Consider the following 22,892-nt stretch of genomic DNA (forward strand, 5'->3'; position numbering starts at 1 on the left):
TTTTAAACTATGATCCTCAGATCTCAGCTTCCTGAGTAGTTAGGGTTCAGGAGTAAGCCACCAGTGCCGGGCCTAGGTTTGCTTTTCTTCCTTCCCCTTTCCCTCTCTGATCCTGTCCTAACCCTAAGCCTCGCTGTTTTGGTGGCACAGATGTGTCACCATCAGGATGCTGTCTGCTGGTCCTTTACGAAGGGTGAGGCGGCTTCTCCACAGAGGCAACACTGGGTAGCAGAGCCTAACCAGCCTGGAGTGGATTCTTGGCTTCCTCATCAGGAAAAGTGTGGTCCTGGAGTTCTTCCTATCTTCCTGAGCCTCAGTTTCCTCATCTATGAAATGGGATCAATCTGATAATGACATGAAATGATGCTCAGGGATCAGACTTGGTGGCCCCAGACAAAGGCTGTTTCTGATTGTGTGGAGAATTGGTTTGGCCAGGAGGCGTTTGTGCCTCACAGCAATTTCTGAAAGGCTAGTTTCTGCCCTGCTACAGCTGTAGTCTCTCCTGCCTTTTATTCCCTTCCCGTCTCCATCGAATCCATAAGAACACTCAGGTGTCCAAGAATCTAGATTTCAAGAGAATCTATGGGAAATCCATCTTTGCATTTTCCAACCAGAACAGCAGTCTCAGAAGCCCTAGGGAGAGGATAGCACTGCATAAGTAGGCATAATCATAGCCAGAGGAGGAGCCTGCACACACAGTGGGCATTGCTGACAAGGGCTGGGGACTGAGCTGCACACCTGACTTTTGTTCCCAGGATAATCGCAGCCCAGTCCCCATCATCACACCCACTGACCCCATCGACAGAGATGTGGAGTTTGTCCCATCCAGAGCTCCCTACGATCCCCGGTGGATGCTTGCGGGAAGACCTCACCCAAGTAAGTGCTCGAGTATTTTGCCAGGGCCCTGGGACTCAGGTTTCTTTTCTAGACCTGGGGAAAAGGAATTGGGTGGAAGCAGAGATATTCATTCCCTTGTGCCAGAGGCTGACGGGAGTGAGGGAAGGGAGATTTGACTCCACGCTTCTGAGCTGCAGACCAACAAGGGTTGGAACCGCTCATTTCTGGAATCAGTAGACAGAGCTGAGACCCAACAGCGGCCATAGCCTCCCTTTCCAACCTGCTCTGGTGTCTTCCTTCCCTCCCTGTCTCTCTCCTTCTCTGTGTCCCTCCCTCTCTCCCTCTTTCCCTGTCTCTCTGTGTTTGGCTGAACTCTTACAAAAGGTACTTAGCTTCCCAGGATGAGTATCTTCTTACAAAACACACGCATGCGCACACCTGTTCCCTCTTGCCCCCTTTGAAAGGGATATTGCTGTTTCCTGAAGCTCTGATCCTCCTTCTCAAGCACTCGAGAACGGGCAGGAAAGCTGAGCCACCCCGCCACCGTAGCCCAAATGTAGAATTCCCCATACCACCGCCTGTGGACACCCGTCTGTCCCTCCAGCCGTGCAGTGCGGGAGTACAGGCCCCCCAGCCTCTGGCCAGCAAAAGAAACAGCACCGCCTTCCACTTCTGGGGAGACATTTCTCCCTCTTAGAGCTCGGTGGAAAAGCATCCCACTTCTGACTGACAGTGCTTCTCCATCAGTGTGGGCCTGCCCTGAGGCAGAGACTGGAGCAGGGCACACGTTCCCCGGCCTGGTTCTCTCTCCTCCTCATGGCAGCCACGCATGCCATGCTGTGGTTCTAAGGCACCGGCAGCAGCTGTGGCTGGGGTTGGTGCCCCATCCTGATTCTCTGCTCTGTGGATATCAGGGGCTCAAAGACGATATTCTCAGCTCCGATGCCAGGGAGGACATGGGATGAATTTTCCAGGGCCAAGTGGTCTTTCCTGAACCCCCACCTCCAGGACACAGCAGGCAGGACTGTGGTTAGCCTTTCAGACTATCTGGTGTTGACAGATGCAAAGTCAGATGTTCCAGAAAGGTCTAGAGTAGGTTTTGCCGCCATGGGTGGCTGGATTTTGTGTGGCTTGGAGAGGGCTGGGATTGTCTGGCTGTGGCGGGCGAAGGGCACATGGCTGAAGACATTGAAGTCAGCTGTGCCACCGGGGGCATCCTGGGGCCCTCACCAGCCCCAGCTCAGCCCAGCCTCTGTCCTCCCGTCTGCAGCGCTGAGCGGGGCTTGGCAGAGTGGATTCTTCGATCAGGGCAGCTTCAGGGAGATCATGGCGGCCTGGGCCCAGACGGTGGTGACGGGCCGAGCGAGGTGAGTGGGGGCCGCACCCACGGGCCTTACCGGGCATCGGGGTTCCCAGCCCATTGCTGGAATGTTCCTGGAGCCCAGCGGGGCCTGTGTGTGAACCCCACCCCGGCTCCCCGCCAGCCTGTTCCTCAGCAGTGTGGCCCCCAGCCCACCCAGAAGTGCCTGTGGCCCTTTTGGGGGTGCCTCCCAGCTCCCACCCGCCCTCCCTTGCAGGCTGGGGGGCATCCCCGTGGGCGTCATCGCCGTGGAGACGCGGACGGTGGAGGTGGCCGTCCCTGCCGACCCCGCCAACCTGGATTCCGAGGCCAAGGTGAGGGACGGGGAAGCCGTGGCCACCGCCTGCGGCCCGGCCCACAGAAGCGTCTGGCCAGGGAGGAGGGTGGGCGTGCAGAGGACTCGTGGGAGCTCTGTCTGTCCCTCCTGCGATCCCTCCATGGGGCGCGTGACACTGTACACTGTCCCGCAGTCCCCTTCCTGTGTGCTCCCCTCCCGGGCGCAGCCAGGCTGAGACTGTGTGGTTTGCTTAGCATGGCGTCACTGATGGCCCATGTGGGGCCAGAGGACCCCTTGGCCCCTTGCTGGGCTGCAGCAAGGGTCTCGTGAGGGCCTGACAGATGCGCTTTGGGCCCTCAGGAGTCACAGCCCACAAGGGTCAGGTAGCATGGGGCGGGGCTGTGGCCCCCGACCCTGGGGCGCTGCTGTGTGACCCAGGCCATTCTGGGTTTCAGATCATCCAGCAGGCCGGCCAGGTGTGGTTCCCGGACTCCGCATACAAAACGGCGCAGGCCATCAAAGACTTCAACCGGGAGAAGCTGCCCCTGCTGATCTTCGCCAACTGGAGGGGCTTCTCCGGAGGGATGAAAGGTAAGGGTTCTGCGCCCAGTGCCCGCACCCCAGCCTTCCATTCACCCTTCACCCCTGCCAGCCAACAGCCCCCCAGAGGCCCAAGGCTACCATTGCCTAGATGAGGGGCCCAGCAGAGTTGGTTGGTTTTTGTTTTGTTTTTTGGTTGGTTTTGTTGTGGTCAGTCCTGGGGCTTGAACTCCAGGCCTGGGTGCTGTCCCTGAGCAATTTTGTTCAAGGCTACTGCTCTACCACTTTGAGCCACAGCACCACTCCTGGTTTTCTGTGGTTCATTGGAGATAAAGAGTCTCATAGACTTCTCCTGCCCGGGCTGGCTTTGAACCACCATCCTTAGATCTCAGCCTCCTGAGTAGCTGGGATTATAGGCATGAGCCACCAGCACCTGGCTCCACATGTTCTTATGGTGACTGTGGCGGGTGGGTGGAGGGAAGTATCTGGATGGGATGTGAGGGCTGGGCTTCCTGTGGGCGAGGACAGGGGCCTATGTCATAGTCTCAAAGGGACCCGGTGGGGACAGTCACCACAGAGCCAGACCCTGCCAGAGAGAGGTGTGCAGGCTGCGCCTGGCCCTGCCCTGATTCCCCACCCAGGGCCCGTGGCTGGACATGCTTTCAGGGCCCTGGGACACCCCCCCTCCGCCCCGAGGCCTCATGGGTGGGCGAGTGTGGGCTGTGAGCCCGAGCAGGTCTTCCTTTGCAGACATGTACGACCAGGTGGTGAAGTTCGGGGCCTACATCGTGGACGGCCTCCGGCAGTACACACAGCCCATCCTCATCTACATACCCCCCTACGCCGAGCTCCGCGGGGGCTCCTGGGTGGTCCTCGACTCCACCATCAACCCCCTGTGCATTGAGATGTATGCGGACAGGGAGAGCAGGTGGGTGTACGGCCCTGCTGGGGATCACAGGGTGTTATCCGGGCTTGGAGGACAGCAGGCTCACCAACCAAGGCAGTGCGTGCCTTTAAGAGCTGGAGACATTGTCTTTTCCTATTCACCTCCTTCCCCAGGAAGTTTGCAATTAGAAAATAAATATAAAGGAAAGACCAGGCATGCCTGAGCTTCCTGGAAGCCAAAATGAAAAGAGAAATACAAGTTAGGACCCTCTCACTAGACTCTGGGCCTAGTATGGTATGTGACTCCTGTCAGATGGGCTGGAGATACTGGTTGGACGAATGACTGAACAATGATGCACGGCCAGGATACTGTCTTCATGGCACAGAAACCTTTGGCCCATCCTTTGGGGGAGAGGGGAGTGGATTTTTTGACAGCAGGTCTTTTTAGAGAAGAAGGTGACAGAAATGCCTCCAGCCTAGTAAATGCTGCTTTCAGAGTGAACACTCTGCTTCAGGCTGTGACGGATGTACAGGGCTGCAGAGTAGTTCTCCCTAAGATGTAGTTCACGGCTTCATCCGCCGAGTCAGTGGATTTGAGTGCCTACTATGCGCCAGGCTTTTCGTTGAGAGTTGTGGTATGGTGGCGGATGAGTAGGGCCTGTCGAGCGTTGGTGCCCAGATGTCCTCATGGGTTGCTGCGGACCTCAGTCCTCCAGGGTGATTTGGGATCTTGAGCCACATTCCCGTAGGATGGGTATTCACTTTTCACTCTGGCCACTAGGAAGCTCAGAGCTGCCTGTGTGGTACTCCTCCAGGCTAATGGGAAGAAAGAAGCCAGGGACCCTGAGGGGTGAGTGACAAGGCTGGGAAGAGGAAGCTGCTTATTCGGGGCCACAGTGAGCACTCACTGTGTCTCGTGAGCACTAAGGAGACTAGGAACTGGGTCTTGGTCTTAGGAGAGCTGAAGTTAGCAAAGTCAGGAAGGGTGAAGTCCAAAGATTTCAAGTCACAGAGAAAGTCGAAGGACTCCACCAGCTTCAAGAAATAGTGATTTAAAGAGTTGATCAGCCCTTCCCTCTGCAGATAGAGACCCAGAGGGCCAGAGAGGGGAAGGGATGCATGCAGAGATACACAGCTTCTGGGAGGAGGAGCTCAGGACCGATATGGGAACCGCTCGTGTCCATCCTCCGCCTCCCCGAACTGGAGCTGGTGAGACCATGCCTCCCACACCCAGCCCACTTGGTCTTGTCCAGAGCGGGGGTTCTGGAGCCGGAAGGCACGGTGGAGATTAAGTTCCGAAGGAAGGACCTGGTAAAGACCATGAGAAGGATCGACCCGACCTACAAGAAGCTTGTGGAACAGCTGGGTAAGAGAGGCTCAGGGGCAGCTCCTTGTAGAGGCCGGCCGGCGCCCGTCGGGCCCGCAGCTGGTAGATTTTGGTATGTTAAAGATGTAATACTAGAGAGATTCTCAAATGGTTCTAATTTCCAAATCCGCCTTTGAAACAACGGGGGGGGGGGGGGGAGGGGGAGGCTGAGCACAACAGTTCACTCCTGTAATCCCAGCTACGTGGAAAACAAAGGTAGGAGTAGTACAGTGCCCCAATCCAATGCACGTCTACCCACAGCAATGGATGATGGCATTCTGGAAAGTTTTGGCCAAGTGAAAGCCGAGGCCCACACCTCCTGGGGCCAGGCCTGTCCCACAAACTTGTTAGCCCTGGGGGGCGGGGGACGGTCCCCCACCCCTGCCATCCTGACCCGCTTGTGTACTGCTGGCTGGCAGGGATGTCTCAGCTCTCCGATGAGGACAGGAAGGACCTGGAAGCCCGGCTGAAGGCGCGGGAAGAGCTGCTTCTCCCCATCTACCACCAGGTGGCGGTGCAGTTCGCCGACCTGCACGACACGCCGGGCAGGATGCTGGAGAAGGGCGTCATCTCGGTAAGGGCATCTGAAAGTCACCGGGTTTCTGGAGGAGGCCTGGGCTCAGGCTTTGGGCCGTGGGTGTTTTCCAGGTGTGGGGCCCCCTAGTCTAACCTGTGCCGCTTCACATGGCACCTGGGCGAGGTTCAGAAGCCAGGTCTCCTGCCACATCTGCCCAAGTCCTGCCCTAGCACCTTGCCTCCCTGGCACAGGCCTGTGTCGGAGGGCAGAGGGCTGCCAGGCCGGGGCAGGCACCAGTCAAGTGCATTTCATCCTTGGCCCTGCCGTGCCTATGGCGCGCTGGACTCTGTGGGGCAGGTGCATGGCCCTGGAGGGCACGGGTGGCTCCAGGGCCCCCTCCGCTCTTTTATCCCTGTCCCCAGGACGTGCTGGAGTGGAGGACCTCGCGGGCCTTCCTGTACTGGCGGCTGCGCCGCCGGCTGCTGGAGGACCAGGTGAAGCGGGAGGTCCTGCAAGCCAGCAGCGAGCTCAGTCACGACCACGTGCAGTCCATGCTGCGCCGCTGGTTCGTGGAGACCGAGGGCGCCGTCAAGGTGGGTCCTGGGTGGGGGGGGCGAGGGGGGGCGCCGGCACTGGGGACTTGGGGAGACCCTGATGCCCAGCAGCCGGTCTGAGCCACACCCATGCCCCCCCCCTTCCCCAGGCCTACCTGTGGGACAACAACCAGGTGGTGGTGCAGTGGCTGGAGCAGCACTGGCTGGAGGGCGAGGGCCTGCGCTCCACCATCCGCGAGAATATCAAGTACCTCAAGCGGGACTCGGTGCTCAAGACCATCCAGGGGTGAGTGGCCCGCGCCGGCCTTGGCTTCTGGCTACTCCAGTGTAGCCAGAAGCTACAAATGTAGCCAGATGGGCCCCCAAATGTTGGGGCCCCACCTAGAAGGCCCCCAACTTTGAAATCAGGGTGTGGTTCCGTTCCCCAGAGCCTCTTCCCTGCTCTGAGGACTATGTCCTAAAAAAAAGAAAGTGACCAGGTCCTTCTCCGTTCTCCCCGTCCCCTCAGTCTGGTGCAGAAAACCCCCGAGGTAGCGGCGGACTGCACCATCCACCTGAGCCAGCAGCTCAGCCCTGCCGAACGGGCGCAGGTGGTGAAGCTGCTGACCAGCGCCGAGCGGCCCGCATCCACCTGAGCCAGCGGCCCGCCAGCTCCAGGACCCCGGTGACGAAGCCACGCCATACCCGCCTGCTCACCCCCGCGGGCCCCCTGCCAGGACCTGAGGGTTTTGTTTGCTCTTAAAAAAAATCAAAAGGAAAAGCAAGCAGCAATGCTGACCCTTGTGCTGGGTCCCGCGCACTGCCGCCAGCCAGAGGCCCCCTTCCTGCAGGGCGCCCCTCTCCGCACTTGGGGGGCAGGGGGTGACTGGCTGGGGGCGGGGGGGCTGGGGGCAGAGCTCCCTGTCTTTTCAGCTCCTTTCCTGTCACACTGGGGCATCGTTTATTCTCAGATTTATTATTATTTTTTTAACTCCAAGACTGGCACTTAAAAGCACGTCTCACGTCTTTTAGCTGCGTACACGGGGAAGACCAAGGGGGAAAATCAATCTATTTTTGTAACAAGGCCCATCAGATACTGCCCGCTCTTAGACCCAGGAAAGGGCCTGAGTGGGTTAGTATTATTTTTATTATTTATTATTAAGAGAATAAATGGCATTTCATTCCTCAAGTGAATCACAGCGGCCGTCCTGTTGGCAGCCAGAGCCATGAACGTGTTGACACTCTCTGTTTCTGAGAGAGAGCTGCGGTGCCATGAGTCTGAGGTCAGCTGGAGGAGCCTCCCCGGGTCTGCCTGTCCTTGTCACCCCCAAATTAGCCAGGATCGGCCCCTCACGGTCACCCCTGTGAAATCCGCCACCACCCCTGCTTGAATGGAGAGGGCAGAGGCCATGAGACCTTCTCCCTGCTCACAGCCGGGCTTCGATGACCTCCGCCATCCCGTGGAGGGTCCCTGTGGCCGCCGTGGGGTCTGGCACGGACAGGCAGAGCCATCGGGCACCAGGGCCTCTGGGGACAGGAGAGCTTTGTGGCCACCACAGGGTGCAGAGGGCTGTGATTCTCCCACCCAGGCCTGTGGGGAGGCGGGGGCCTGCGGTGTGAAGATGGAGCACAGGAGCGTGACGTGGGCCCGTGTGCAAATCCTGGGAAGCCGCCACAAGCCAGGATGCTCCAGGACGTCTGAGCTCAAAATGCATCGTGTGTGGCCATCAGCCAATGACAGCCCTGGCCGATGAGATGGTGGGCGGGGAGGGGTGGAGGGACACTGGGCCCCGTAGGAGATGCTGCCCTGGGAAACAAAGACAAGCCAGTGAGCAGCGGCTACCCTGAAACGGTGGGCGGCGGCCCAGCCTGCCAGGGGGCCCTGCGGAATAAACTATTTTTTGAAGGAAACACTTTGACCTTGACTTACTATAAGGGCCAGCTCTCCATCTTCACACATCAGCCGAGATCTGGAGGATGCTCTGTCTCTCCAGCTAGGGGGAAGGCAGGAATGGAGGAATGCCGAAGACCCATTTCCAGTTCTCAAAAATCTTCCCCTTTGCCAAGCCCCAGAAGGCAACAGCGAAACGCTAGCTGCGCAGGAGGAAGTGAAGTAGTGAAGTGCCCCCCCCCAGCTTTCATGTTCCCCATCATCTTCATTCATCTCTGCTCTGTAACCGGACAGGAGGCTCAGAGAGGTGAAGAGGCAAGGCTGCAGTCACACAGGAACGGGACTGGGACACTAATCAAGTCTGTTGGACGACAGTGTCTAGTCGCTTCCTTCGGCATGGGTTGGTGGTATGGTCAGAGTTTGGAACTGGCACAGATCCAACCTTCACTATTAATTTTGTCAGTCGTGGGGCCTGAACTCTGGGTGTGGGCACTGTCCCTCAGCTCTTCAGCTCAAGGCTAGCGCTCTACCACTTGAGCCACAGTGCCACTTCTGGCTTTTTCTCCTTATGTGGTGCTGAGGAATCGAACCCAGGGCCTCATGCATGCAAGGCAAGTGCTCTACCACTGAGCTACCTTCCCTGCCCCAGATCCAACCTTCAAATGACCCTTACCCTTTCCCCCCCACCTGAGGCTGTTCAGTAGCTCTCCAAAACACGTGACAATTAGGCCTTTTATTCTGCCAGGATTTTTTTTTTCCCTTGGCACATAGGAGTGTTTCAACTCCTTGTGGCCACTGAACTAGGGGCCTCAAGCATGCAAGTATGCATTGAACTCAGGGCCTTGAACTTTCAAGGCTGGCGTTTTCCTGCTTGAGGCCTGCCTCCAGCTTGGCTTTTTGCTGATTATTTTTGGAGACAGAGTCTTGTAGACTTCTCTGTCGGGCCTGCCTTTGAACTACAAGCTTCCAGATCTCAGCCTCCTGAGGATTATAGAGGTGAGCCTGGGACCTGACCTGTAATTTTGTTCCTGAGATAGGGTCGCTCTCATTTTTGCCTAAGCTTGTGTAGAACTGATGCTCCTCCTTTCTCTACCTCCTGCCTGGAAACTGGGATTACAGGTGTGCACCATTCTGCCTGACATTGCTCTCTACACCTGCCGCCCCTCATGCCTCAGAGAGGGGAAAACAGACCCCACCTGGGTGCTCACTGCTCTGTCTCCGCTTCTGTGGTTCGCCCAGATGCTGCTGCCCTGACTGCCATACCCACATGCCCCACCCTTCCGCCTTCCCTCCCTCCCACTTCTGGTATATTCTGTGGTGCTGCCAGCCTGATCATGGCGGACCCTTCTAGCCCATGGAGGAAGCAGCAGTAGACTGCCGCAAGGCTCATCCCTGGCGAGCAGGGACCTGAGGTATGTCGGCCTGTCTTCCCCATCTATGCCCCAGCCCTCCACGTCACCTTTCAACCCCCTGCGCAAAAGTAGGGGGCTCCTTTGGTCTGAGTTGGAAGAATGTTCCAGATTCTGCAGCCCATGGGTTTACCAGCTAGGGACTCCCCCCTGCTCCACCCCTACACTCTCCTCTCCTTCCCCCAAGCCTCTTCCCGACGTCAGTAGGAGTGCTTATTACAAACAGATTGTTTGCCACGCATGGTGGCTCACGCCTGTAATCCCAGCCCAAGGGAGGCCTGGCAGGAAGATGGCCGGCTCCAGGCCATCGCTGGGGCTAGGCAAGCAGAGACCCTGTCTTCAAACAAAAGAAAACCCACATTGCTCCTGGCCCTGTCAGCCCCAGCGGGTCCATCAGGGGCTGCACATGGCAGAAAGCTCGAGCGCACCCAGGAGTCAATTCTAAGCTGCAAACTATCCACAGCTGGGCAGAGGCGTGAGCCAATGGAAGGAAGGGGGCCTGGAGGAGGAGGAGGAGGCAGCTCCCCGCCAGGCCTAGGGGGGTGGGGGGGCCCAGTCTCCTCATCCCACCTCTCCCAGTTGCTTCCATTGCTGAGCAGCTGGTGGAGGAAGGGGCCACGCTGGGGGCGGGCAGGGACAGCTTCAGGATGAATTGCCCCAAGGGGGGAAGGCAGAGTGGGGGGTCCCATTCACATAATAGATGCTCATTTTGCCTCAGGGTTGCTGTCCAGCACTGGGGGTTCTGAGATCTGAGGTCAGACTTCCACACCATAGGTAGAGCTTACTAGTCTCCTTCAGGCTGACTTCTTGTCTCTGGGCCTCAGTTTCCCCCTCCGTGAAATGGCCACGTGATGGGCAAGTGATCATCTTACAGTTTGAGGTCAGAGGTCCAAACTGGGTCTCACAGGGCCAAGGTTCCCGTCCTTCCCCAGTGACCCCAGGGGAGAATTCATTTGTCCCTTCCATTTCTAGTGACCCTGTTCCTGTCTCAAAGCCCGCCCTTTGTGCCTTCCGATCTGATTCTGCCTCATCTGCTTCCCTCCCTCATTCAGGCCCCTGGAGATTACATTGGGCCCAGCCGATGGGCATCCGGACCCTCCCTTCCCCCGGCTGGGTCACATGGCAAGCTCACAGGTCGCAGGATTCAGGACCGAAGTCCTGATGATTCAGCCTTCTCTCAGGGCATAATAACAGCCTTGCCCCATGGGGGTAGAGGGAGCCAATGGGGGTAAACTGAGTCACAGCACTCACCATGAGAATCTAGCCCCCCGCCCTGCTCCGCGTGTGGCAGCAAGGGCTGTGACTTTTGTTGCTGGAATCGTGGCTGTGTTTTCGTGCAAGGGGAAAGAAGGCACGATGACCGCCGAGCCTCAGTTTTCCCATCCGGGAAATGGGACTGTGCCGCCTTCTCAGTAGTTGGTGCTTGGCCCCAGCAGCGCTGCCTGCAGAGGTGTGTGGCTCATGTGGCTCGGGGCAGCGCGTAGCAGATGTGTGGATGGTACCCAACTCCAGACAGCCCCCCCTCCCTACACACACACTCCCCCTGCCTTTGTGCTGGTTTCTGAGGCCCCTGGGGCTCTGGTTGTGACCTGGGCTCTGCCTAGAGTTTGTGATTCTCTGGTGCTGGTTGTGTTGGCCCTTACCTGCCTGGGGTGCAAGGTCACCAGACCCAACCTCTCCCACGAGGTGACCCCTGGCTCTTGCCCCGTCCTTCCGACTTAGCCCTCCAGGGTAGCTGCTCCCATAGCTCCTGCAAAGGCCCTGGGGTGACGGAGATGGCCTAGCTCACTCCCAACCAATTGCTGGGGTGGTTGGGGGCTGTGGTGTTCACAGCCCTCCCCCCCCCCGAGTTAGGCATGGGGTGGGGTCACAGGCGCTGGGCCCCTGCAGACACCTTCTCTGTGCACCCCCTTCTGAGGTGACCCCCTTCAGCTACCACCCACCACCTGCCATCCACGCCCTTCCTTTCTCTGGGTCATGGAGCTCTGTGTGCTGAGAGTCCTGTCCCCCAGGGAAGCTGCAAACCATTCTCTCACTTCGGGTTTTTGTTGTTGTTGTTGTTGTTGTTGTTTTGTTTTTAAAAAGCCAGGTGCAGTGGCTCAAGCCTGTAATCCTAGCTACTCAAGAGGCTGAGATCTGAGGATTGTGGTTTGAAGTCAGTCTGGGCAGGAAAGTCTGAAACGCTTACGTCCAATTAACTATCAAAAAGCTGGAAGTGGGGGCTGGGAATGTGGCTTAGTGGTAGAGTGCTTGTCCTAGCATGCGTGAAGCCCTGGGTTCCATTCCCCAGTACCATATAAACAGAAAAAAGCCAGAATTGGCACCATGGCTCAAGTGGTAGAGTGCTAGCCTTGAGCAAAAGAACCTCAGAGACAGTGCCCAGGCCCTGAGTTCAAGCCTCAGGACTAGCCCCCCCCCCATTTTTTTAAAACTTGGACGTGGGCTGGGAAGGTGGCTCAGTGGTAGAGTGCTTGCCTTGTATGCATGAGGCCCTGGGTTCGATTCCTCAGCACCACATAAGCAGAAAAAGCCTAAAGTGGAGCTATGGTTCAGGTGGTAGAGTTCTAACCTTGAGCTGAAGAGCTGAGGGACAGAGCCCAGGCCCAGAGCTCAGGCCCCATGACAGACAAAAAACAAGCTAGAAGTGGAGCTGTGGCTCAAGTGGTAGAGCACCAGCCTTGAGCACAAAAGCTTGGGGGTAGCACCCAGGTCCTGAGTTCAAGTTCCCAAGATCAGCACACACACACAAACAAGTCCAACTAATTCCATGCACCTAGTACTATAATCCGGGGGCTCCAGTCACCCATTGTGGTCCTCCAGGTCTGTTTTTTCGTCTGCAATATTGCCATCACAACTACCTAGTTAGACAGCGTCGCAGGGCTGCTAGGAGGGCTGGGTGTGTTCACAGCCACGGCTGGCACAGAGCCTGGCACACACTGGGTGCCTTCCATGTCTTCTCCCCGCCCACCCTGCGGGGCAGCTCGGAGCCTTGCCGGGGTCCTTGCCGGGGTCCGGCACACACGGGCTCCATCCTGCCCAGCCTCCTGAAGCCTTCCGCAGTGTTTGCAACCCATGCTGAGACCAAGCCTGTCCAGCGCGACCCCGGAGGGACAGAAACACAGGCCATGCTGACGTCATCCTTAATGACCCGAGCCCTGGCCCGGCCTCCCACAGAGCTGTGACATCATCCGCACCCCACCCCTCATCTCCTGAGCCACGGAGCTGCTGCTCAGCCTTTATTCATGCTATGGCTACTTAAATCTCCGCATTTACTGGGGAAGGTGATGGAAAGGTCTAGAACTAGAAAGGACTTCCAAGATGTCAGCCTCCCCAGCAGCTGGCTGGGCTGGTGATGGGTCAGGCTGATCTGGGCGTGGGGTCTGAAAACTCCTAGACAGAGGAGCCCCCCCCCCATCAGGGAGTGGGGAGAGGAAAGTGGGGGCCGGCTCTAGCCTCCCACCTGTAGAACCAGCACTTAGGCTCAAGTACCAGGTCATCAAGTGCATCTGCTCACCGCAGGCCGACATGGTTCAAAGCTTACTCCTTCCCATCCAGGGCCATTCTACTTGTCCTGCAGCCCGTCATTTGTCCTTAGGAAGTCCCCAAACCACAGCACCCACGGAAACTAGAACCGCAGCCGGGTACCCGGGCCCCTCACACCACCCACTGGGCACTTCAGGGAGACACAGTGCTGGCTTGTTTGAGAAAAGAGTTGCTCCATGGGGCCCCGAGGAGCCGTTAGGCGTCAGGAGGACCGAGACGTGGGGAGGGACGGAAGAGCCTCGTCCTGGGGGCTCCGGCTGGGGTCGCAGAGGTGGTGGACAGGCCACAATAAATAGAAATACATTTACACAGGGGCGGCCTGGACCCAGAGGCTGCCATCGGAAATTCTGGCACCTTCCAGGAAAAACCAGCCAGGCAGAAACGGAGGCTGGAAGAAGGCTGCAATCTCAGATGCTGGAGGGGCGGGATGAGACTGGGGCGTTCATCCGCGCTCCTCTGTCCTCTTGAGGAGCCGCTTCCCTGCCATAGCTAGGTCCTCGCGGGGCCTGAGGCAGGGTGGTGTGGGACCGGCTCTGGGAGCACCCGGTCTGCTGGCATCAGCTACTGGGGGCCCCTGGGGGGCGGGCAGGGCAGGAAAGTTGCAGGATCTCAGAGCAGGGCGATGGGTTTGTTCCCTGCGGGGCCCAGGTACTGGGGGGCCGCGGGGGCCGCCGGGGGGTTTGCGCCGTTGGGAGTGGAGTAGGCGGCGTAGAGGCCTGTCACCTGCACATCCGGGAAGGCACGGTCACTGCAGCCAGGCCCCGGGATCAGAGCTGCGGGGCCCAGGTCACAGCCGAGTGGGGAGTCCCCAAAGGCCCCCAGAGCATCGTCCTTCATCTCCTCCCAGAAGTTCCCTTGCAAAGACAAAAGCATATGGGTGAGGCGAGCTGGCGTCGCTGCCGCGGGGGCCTGGTCCGTCCCCACTGGGGATGGCAGTCAAGGTCATGTGGCGTAGAGAGAGCTCAGAGGGACCCCAAGCTCTAGTCCCGGACCCTGCCACCTAGCCATCTGTGTGTGTGTGTCTGTCTGTGTGTCTGTCTGTCTGTGTCTCCATGTGTCCACATGTCTATCCTTAGCCCCTCCTGTCTCAGCCTCAGCAGACAATGGGGTTGATCAGAAAATCTACCTCGAGAGCGAGCCAAGGACAAAGCATTCCTTTCCCTTTCCGTTGAACTCCAAGGCAATCCAGAGGCAGAGGCTGATCTAAACAACCCCATCTTTGGGGACACTGGCTGGCACATTGCATGCATGCATTCATTCATTCATTCATTCTCTCCCACTTTCCCCCCCACCTAGGGTTTGACACATCCAAGCTGAGGCGGAAGGAAGCTTGGGGGTCAGAGAGACTAGGCTTTAAATGTCAGGTCTGCATGGACCTGGTGACCTGGGGTCACCTGGGGTCACCCTGACTTCACTTCTCACTGCTCAGTGTTCTCTGGTGGAACAGGGCCGGGAAATGGCGGCGGTCTTAGATCACTGGATTTAGTAAGCGTTGAGCATGGGCTGGGGCTTTGTATACAGCAAGAGCTCATTAGCCGCAGTGTCGGATGGTGGCTGTGGGTGGTGGCAGACAGATGGCTCTTTCCCTTCCTTTCCTTTATGTTTTGGCCAGGCCTGGGGCTTGAACTCTGAGCCTTGAGCTCTCTCTTGGCTCTTTGCGCAAGGTTGGCACCCTACCACCATTTCTACTTGTAGCTTTTTGCTGGTTAACTGGAGATAAAGGTCTCGCTGACTTTCCTTCCTGGGCTGGCTTTGAACCTCCATCCTCAGGTCTCAGTGTCCCAGAGTTGCTAGGATTGTGAATGTGAGTGAGCCAATGGTGCGGTCTGAGCTTCCCCCCCCCATGTTCTTCTCTTTGCTCCCCCCCACTCCCTCCCCCACCCTGGGCCTCACCCTGCAGAGCGAAGTCCATGATGCTGGGGTCCAGGGCGTCCACTTCGGTGCTCATGTCGGCGCTGATGTTGAGGAAGTCCCCGGGAGCCCGGCCCATGGTGGGCTGGGGAAGAGGCCCAGGGCTCAGCGCTGCCAGGGCCTGCAGGGGCGGCGTCTGGGCGGGCGCTGGTGAGTCTGGGGCCAGCTGTGCCTGCTGCTGCACCTGCTGGTGCAGGGACAGGGTCCTGGGTGGGAGCTGGGGGACGGCCAGGCAGCTGCGGGCCACGGCCACCGTGGTGGCGTGAGTGAGCACGGGGGCCTCGGGCTCCCCGGCTTTGCCAGGACGCCGGCAGTTTTCGGGCCGGTCGGAGATGAGTTTGTCCAGCTCCTCTGCAGACAAATAGGAGAGGGTCCTCAGAACCCAGCGTGAGGCCTGGGTTTGAGCCCCATGTGGACTTCACAAGGGTCTCAGATGGTTGGCCCCCGATGACATCACGATGACGTCATGATGGGAGGCCTGAGGGGAGGGGTCTGTCAATAATCGCCCAGCCCCTGCCCCTCAGCACCGTGTGTGTGGCTCCCCGGCCTGTAGCCTGTGCCTCCGCTTGATCCTCACACCAGCCCAGGCACAGACCCCAGATCTGGAGACTGAGACCAGATTCTTTCACACTCAAGGCGTCCTTGACCTGAAGATGTGTTGCCATGAGTTCAGAACCGGAGTCTCTTCGATAAAAACATAAATGACTCTGCCACTGGGCTGTTGGCTATGTCTCGTGGTAGACGGAAGAATCTGAGACTGGACCTTTTGGGGAGGGGGGATCCCAAGAACTATTTAGGTGACCCTCAGAAATGAAGACACTTGGGCTGGGAAGGTGGCTCGATGGTAGAGTGCTTGCCTTGCATGCCTGAGGCCCTGGGTTCCATTCCTCAGCACCACGTACATGGAAAAAGCCAGAAGTGGCGCTGTGGCTCAAGTGGTAGAGTGCTAGCCTTGAGTTGAACTGCTAAGGGACAGCACCTAGGCCTAGAGTTCAAGCCCCAGGACCGACCAAAAAACAAAGAGAAGACACTTGGAATCTAGAAGGGCAGCATCTCACATGAAATCACAGGTCAAGGGACCCCCAAGCTGTCCCACAAGACCAGAGCTCTGTTAGTAGGCACCAGCCCAGGCCTGTTGGTCCTACCTATGGTTCCTCTCTACCCCATACCCCCCCGCCACGCCCACACGCAAGCTGGCCGGGAGCCAATGAGTCAGACCAGAGCCCCATTGGACACTCCGTTCCTGTGCCCCTTGCTCCTCCTCACGTTCCTGGACCTGAGAAAAAGCAGCGGACGCAATCTTTCTTCTTGCTTATAAAAGACAGTTTGAAATTTTTACAGAAATGTGCAGAATGTAAAAATGATCAGCGATCTCTCCCCTGGTGGGAAGGGGGTATATTTTCTTCCTCATGCTTTCTCCATTCGTGCAGATTTGTATATGTGTATGCATATCTATATTATTAAATGAGTTTGGGGGTGAAAGGTGGGAAAGTGGGGCACTTTAAAATGTGCTCATGCCAGGCGCCGGTGGCTCACGCCTGTCATCCTAGCTGCTCAGGAGGCTGAGATCTGAGGATCACAGTTCAAAGTCAGACAGGGCAGGAAAGTCCATGAGACTCTTATCTCCAACAAACCATTCAGAAAACTGGAAGTGGCGCTGTGGCTCAAGTGGTAGAGCGCTTGCCTTGAGCTGAAAGCTGAGGGACAGCTCCCAGGCCCAGAGTTCAAGCCCCATGACTGACAAAAAAGAAAAAAAAAGAAAAATGTGCTCATGCTGGGTACATGGGTTCAAAAGCTTGTCCCTTTCATTTAGTGCATTGGGAGAATTTATATTCCAAAAATACTTTTTGAAAACTTATATGATATACTACTAAGGTATCTAATTATGAGATATTTAGAATGTTTTCCTTTTTTAACTTCTTACAGTGTTGTAATGGATAGCTTCCGTAAGAAACTTTTTGGTGCTACCAAGTATTGAACCCAGAACTTTTTTTTTTTTTTTTTTTTTTGGGTCCGGTCGTGGGGCCTGAACTCTGGGCCTGGACGCTGTCCCTCAGCTCTTCAGCTCAAGGCTAGCGCTCTACCACTTGAGCCACAGCGCCACTTTCCGGCTTTTTTCTTTTTGCTTATGTGGTGCTGAGGAATCGAACCCAGGGCCTCGAGCATGCAAGGCAAGCGCTCTACCACTGAGCCACCTTCCCAGCCCCTGAACCCAGAACTTTTTTATGCTAGGCAAGTGTTCTGTGCTACCCTCTCCCCTCTTTTAGGATTCTACTTCGGGGTGTTTGAACTTGGGGGTCTCTTCTTGCTAGGAAGGTGCTCTACTGCTTAGTCATGCTCCCGCCATTGCTTCTTTTTTGTTTAGAGAAAAGGACTGGCCACTGTAGCCCAGACTGACCTAGAATCCTTGATTCTTTTGCCTTAGCCTGCTGCGTGCTGACATTACAGGAATACACCATGACACTGGGCTCCATAAAACATGTCTCCCTCCTCAAATTTTTGATTCCCTCAGCATAGTCAGATGTAGAAAAATTGGACCAACCTATAGATACAGCTTGCAGGGTGTGTGTGTGTGAGAGAGAGAGAGAGAGACAGACAGAGAGAGAGAGACAGAGAGAGAGAGAAAGGGGGGGAGGGAGGGAGGGAGAAAGTTTCATGTGTAGCCCAGGCTGGCCTCAAACTCATGATCTTCCTGTTTCAGCCTCCTGAGTATTGGGATTACAATGTGTACCACCTTGCCCAGGTCAATTTGCAGGTTTTCAATATATTGCTTTGTCCTTAAAACATGTCACCCAGCTAGGCACCAATGGCTCATGCCTGTAATCCCAGCTACTCAGGAGGCTGAGATCTGAGGGACGATGTTTCAAGCCAGTTGGGGGAAGGAAACTCTGTGAGACCCTGATCTCCCATTAACTACCAAAAAGTCAGAAGTGGAGCTGTGGTTCAAAGTGGTAGAGTGCTAACCTTGAGCAAAAAAAGCTCAGGAAGCTGGGTGCCGGTGGCTCACGCCTGTAATCTTTAGCCACTCAGATAGCTGAGATCTAAGGATCATGGTTCCATGCCAGCTCAGGCCGGAATGTCCGTGAGACTCTTTATCTCCAGTTAAGCACAGAAACCCAGACGTGGTGCTGTGGCTCAAAGTAATAGAGCACTAGCCTTGAACTAAAAGAGCTGAGGGATAGCACCCAGGCCCTGAGTTCAAGCCCCACGACTGACACACACAAAAAAAGTCATCCTTTACCCATTTGGTACAAAGGGACCAATATTCCCCCATCTAGGCCCCGCAGCACTACTCATTGGTTAAGTTGGACATCACTGCCACCGTGGTCAGGAAGTCAGCAGTAAAGGCTGTATGTTGTCCCATGACTCTGTGTGACAAACTTGGGGTGACAGTTGAAATCGGGTGGAGGTGGGGAGCCTGCACACCAGGCCTCTGTGTCCCCTTCACCCTGGCTGAGGTCCGAGGCAGGTCCTGGGCAGAGCTGGGGGAGAGGTACTGTGTGCACGCGCGTGTGTGGCCGTACAGTATGCAGGTGTTACGTGTGATGGGTGTGCACAGGTGCGTGTGTGAAGGCACACAGGCGTGTGTGAATGTGTGGCTTCTGTGTGAGTGCGGCCTGTGCGATGCTGCACGGGTGGGTGTGCACGCTCCTGCGCGTGCGTGTGCGCCCGGATGTGTCCTGTGCGTGCGTGTGCGCCTGCGCGCCCGGGCGTGTCCTGCGCGTGCGTGTGCGCCTGTGCGCCCGGGCGTGTCCTGCGTGTGAGCCTGTGCGCCCGGGCGTGTCCTGCGCGTGGGGGTGAGCCCGTGCGCCCGGGCGTGTCCTGCGTGTGCGCCTGCGCGCCCGGGCATGTCCTGCGCGTGCGTGTGCGCCTGCGCGCCCAGGCGTGTCCTGTGCGCCCGGGTGTGTCCTGCGCGTGCGTGTGAGCCCGTGCGCCCGGGCGTGTCCTGCGCGTGCGTGTGCGCCCGGGCGTGTCCTGCGCGTGCGTGTGCGCCTGTGCGTCTGGGCGTGTCCTGCGCGTGCGTGTGCGCATCCGGACGTGTCCTGCGCGTGCGTGTGTGCCTGCGCGCCCGGGCGTGTCCTGCGTGTCCTGCGCGTGCGTGTGCGCGTGCGCGCCCGGGCGTGTCCTGTGCGTGCGTGTGCGCCCAGGCGTGTCCTGCATGTGAGCCTGCGTCCGGGCGTGTCCTGCGCGTGCGTGGCGCCTGCGCGCCCGGGCGTGTCCTGCACGTGCGCGTGCGCACCCGGGCGTGTCCTGCGCGTGCGGGGTCTCACCCGGGTTGGCCATGCTGCGGTGGATGGCCGCCAGGTCCTTCCTCTTCCACTTGTGCATCTCCTCCTCCATCTTGTCGATGCGCGCCAGGTTGAGGGCCCACAGGCAGCCCTTGCGCGAGGAGCCGCTCAGCTTGCTCTCCACCTTCTCGAAGCACTTGTTCAGGGACAGGTTGTGCCGCACCGAGTTCTTCCAGCCGTCCGGGGCCGTCTGCGGGGTGACACGCGGGGCCCGGGGCCCCCCACATTCCGTCCTCGCCTGGGTGCCCCCCCCCCCCCCGCTCAGCAAGTGGGGTTCGAGACAGCGTCCAGCGGGGGAGGGGGCGAAGGGAAGGGGTGGGCCCAGAGCCAGGGAACCAGGGAGGGACCGGGTCCGCGCCCCACGCATGCGCACGCGCACGCACCCACCGCCCTGGGCGGCCCTGGTTGTGCTGAGGCCGCTGTCTGTCCAGGCTGTCTGTCCTACACCGATCAGGCCTTTCTGGTTTCCTGCGCTCTCTCTCTCTCTCTCTCTCTCTCTCTCTCTCTCTCTCTCTCTCTCTCCTTTGATGTGAACAGGGGTAACTTGACCCATGCCAGCGGCTGCCAGGAGCTTCCTGGTTAAAACCTTCCCCCCTCGCTTGCCAGCTGGGTACTTGTGTTGTGCTGAGGCCCAGAGACTGTGCTGAGTAACAAGGCCTAGACTTTCTGCCCCTCCTGAGATGCGTGAACTCCTCTTCCTCCGTCAGAGCCCAGTTTCCAATGCCCACTTCCCTATTTAATTTGCCTCCCTTGTCAGTACACTCTTTACTCCGGGTATACAGACAAGACTGGAGGCAAAAATAAATACATAAAAAATGGCCTAGTTTGGTGCCCAGAAGAGGGCCGAGGCGGGGTCAGCCTGAGGACCCCCCAGCCTGGCTGGACCCTCACCTTGAAGTAGGGGAAGTGCTCTTTCATAAAGCTGTAGATCTCACTCACAGGCAGGCTGCCAGTCTTGCTGCTCTTCAGGGCCATAGCGATCAGACAGCTGGGGGGGGGGGGGGCAGAGGAGAGGGAGAGGAAGAAGGAGAGAGCCCCAGGTCCCCTCTGCTCGGAAGTCTGCCCTTCTCCCCCCCACTGCTACTAAACCTAAACATACATCCAGGGTTTGTCCCTGGACCTCTTCTTGACCCTGGGCTCAGCTGCTGCTTCCTCTCTTTGTCCCAGCCCGGTAATCAACACCTACAAGCCTTTATCTAGCCCCGCCCCCACCCCACCCCACCTATCACTGCAGTGACTTTTCACCTTCGAGGCGACTGAGGCTCAGAGAGGCCAAGCACCTCCCCAAGGCCACACAGCTCGTGCCGGATGGAATGTCCATTGTCTGGAGCGGCATCTCTACCTCAGGGACTTGTCTGAGTACATGATGGTCATTCTGGGGGAACGGGTCTCGATGGGAGGGGGTTCCTCACTCCCCCTAATCACCCCCGCAGGGGCCCTGAAGGGGGTCCTGTCCCCTCCCCAGAACAACCCCTTCCCCCAATCTCACCTGTAGGAGTAGATGGGCTTGGGGTAATGTTTGGGGTGCAGTTCTGGAGACGAACTTGCTGCCATGGGGGTCTGGGGGTATGGAGGCCGGGCCGCAAATGGGGAACCATAGAGGTCCATGGGATGATACTTTCACAGGCAGAGACAGAGAAGCAGGTGAGGCGAGCTGGCAGTCACAAAGCCCCTCCCCCCGTGCAGTGTGGGGGGTGAGGTGGATTCCAGCCAGAGGAAACACCCTGTCCCCCAATAGCACTGGAAACACCTTGTTCCCCCCCCCCCATCCAGGGTCAGGGTGCGGAAGATGAAGGTATACTGAGGCTCACACAGGTGCCAGGCCAGGCCAAGGCAGGGGTGTCTGCCTCCAGCCCCCCCCCCACCTACCTGCTGAGCCCCCGTGGGAAGGGGGAAGGGGAGCTGCATGGCGGGTGTGTATGGAGGTGGGGTGTCCTGAAGGCTTGGGGCTGGCTGGCCCCCTGCTGGGAGCTGGCTCAGGTGCTGGAAGCAGCCGGAGGGAGGACAGAGGCTCAGCATGGAGGGGGCTGGGGGGGATACCCTCTCCCTCCCCAACCACGCAGCTGCACTTACGCTGGCTCCATGGCTGCCTATGGGGCCGAGACCCAGCAGGCCTCGCGGGGCCAAGCCGGACGAGGCGTGGAGCACGGGGCCCGGGGCGGGGGCCATGTGCAGGTCAGCAGCCCTCGCCAAGGCACCTGCGGGGGAGAGGGAGGCACAGCGAAGGCTGGAGGAATGGTGGCTGGGGCCGGAGTCAGCCCTGTGCCCTTTTAGGAGCGGTACACAGTGGGTGGTTGGCAAGTCTCTTTGCTGGGGTACAGTGGTGAAAAGTGGGACCAGGGCTGAGCCTGTTTCCCTCCTTGTACTTACCTGTAAAAGATCTGAGGGGTAGTGAATACTGTCTAACACACACTGAGAACATGTTCAGCATGGGAGAACAATCTCCACAAAGATGCAGCACTAAGAAATGCAAGCTACAGGGCTGGGAAGGTGGCTCAGTGGTAGAGCGCTTGCCTTGCATGCCTGAGGCCCTGGGTTCGATTCCTCAGCACCACATAAGCAAAAAGAAAAAAACCGGAAGTGGCGCTGTGGCTCAAGTGGTAGAGTGCTAGCCTTGAGCTGAAGGGCTCAGGGACAGCGCCCAGGCCCAGAGTTCAGGCCCCACGACCGGACCCAAAAAAAAAAAAAAAAGAAATGCAAGCTACAGTTCATGGTTTATTTCTTCTCCTCAAACACAAAAACAATCACAATAGCAATCTCCATAGCTCCCCCATGTGCCAAGCCTTTAGCTCCAGGAATAACATGTGTGACCATCACCTGTGCGGGGCCCGTGACAGACATGGCTAATCTACCCCAGAGTCTCATGACAGCAGCTGGATCTTAGTCAGTGCTGTAAAGTGGAAGGGCCTGCCTTGTCTGAGCATCTATTGCCCACCAACTGTTGAAGTGCTTCTCATACAGCTGGTTCGTGTTGCCCCCACAAGAGCAGAAACTGGTCAGAGGAGAAAGCACTTGCCTCTAAGGGCTCTACATTAGGGTTAGAGACCTGAGCCAAAGCTTGGTTTGTGAATAAAGTTTTATTGGCACATAGCCATGTCTCTTCATTTGCTTACTGCCAGTGGTTAGCAATATATATATATATATATATATATATATATATATTTAAAAAGCAAGTATATATATATATATACTTATATATATATATTTAAAAAGCAAATTTAAAAAGTAAATTTAAAAAGCAAATTTACTGGACCCTCTGTATACAGGAATAATTTACCCACTGAGATAAACATTGCTAGACACCAGGCTTTGACTGACTGTGCATTAGTGGGTTACTGATAATGTTTGTCTTTGTTTGGTTTTTCTTCAACCTGTTTCTTTTTTTCTTTTGGTCAGTCATGGGGCTTGAACTCTGGGCCTGGGCGCTGTCCCTCAGATCTTCAGCTCAAGGCTAGCGCTCTACCGTTTGAGCCACAGCGCCACTTCTGGCCTTTGCTGTTTATGTGGTGCTGAGGAATCGAACCCAGGACCTCA

The 22,892-nt window shown here is 57.4% G+C and overlaps 2 protein-coding genes across 7 annotated transcripts in view; one reads left to right on the forward strand and one right to left on the reverse strand.

Annotated features, from left to right (window-relative positions):
- Acacb (acetyl-CoA carboxylase beta) overlaps positions 1-8,226 on the forward strand; it is an 83,153-nt gene extending 74,927 nt beyond the window's left edge. For 5 of the 6 annotated variants that reach the window (XM_069994671.1, XM_069994670.1, XM_069994672.1 and 2 more), the window contains 10 exons: positions 756-876; positions 2,108-2,204; positions 2,415-2,511; positions 2,930-3,065; positions 3,765-3,942; positions 5,153-5,265; positions 5,685-5,839; positions 6,205-6,375; positions 6,486-6,622; positions 6,845-8,226. In XM_069994671.1, coding sequence (XP_069850772.1) covers positions 756-876; positions 2,108-2,204; positions 2,415-2,511; positions 2,930-3,065; positions 3,765-3,942; positions 5,153-5,265; positions 5,685-5,839; positions 6,205-6,375; positions 6,486-6,622; positions 6,845-6,971 — 1,332 coding nt within the window. In that variant the 3' untranslated portion in view covers positions 6,972-8,226. Of the gene's footprint in view, positions 1-755; positions 877-2,107; positions 2,205-2,414; positions 2,512-2,929; positions 3,066-3,764; positions 3,943-5,133; positions 5,266-5,684; positions 5,840-6,204; positions 6,376-6,485; positions 6,623-6,844 lie in introns of those variants that run through there. The other variant, XR_011366462.1, reaches the window with a different exon arrangement.
- A 5,541-nt stretch (positions 8,227-13,767) lies between these two features.
- The window catches only part of Foxn4 (forkhead box N4), a 36,285-nt gene continuing 27,160 nt past the window's right edge, over positions 13,768-22,892 (reverse strand). Inside the window, exons 4-10 of the mRNA XM_069994233.1 lie at positions 21,432-21,556; positions 21,228-21,341; positions 20,848-20,975; positions 20,250-20,346; positions 19,341-19,548; positions 15,052-15,420; positions 13,768-14,012 (exon numbers count right to left, since the gene is read on the reverse strand). Of these exons, the coding sequence (XP_069850334.1) occupies positions 13,768-14,012; positions 15,052-15,420; positions 19,341-19,548; positions 20,250-20,346; positions 20,848-20,975; positions 21,228-21,341; positions 21,432-21,556 (1,286 nt within the window). The remainder of the gene's footprint in view (positions 14,013-15,051; positions 15,421-19,340; positions 19,549-20,249; positions 20,347-20,847; positions 20,976-21,227; positions 21,342-21,431; positions 21,557-22,892) is intronic.

The sequence above is a fragment of the Dipodomys merriami genome, unplaced genomic scaffold (genome assembly GCF_024711535.1).
Source record: "Dipodomys merriami isolate MVZ:Mamm:240054 unplaced genomic scaffold, mDipMer1.0.p SCAF_45, whole genome shotgun sequence".
NCBI lineage: Eukaryota > Metazoa > Chordata > Mammalia > Rodentia > Heteromyidae > Dipodomys > Dipodomys merriami.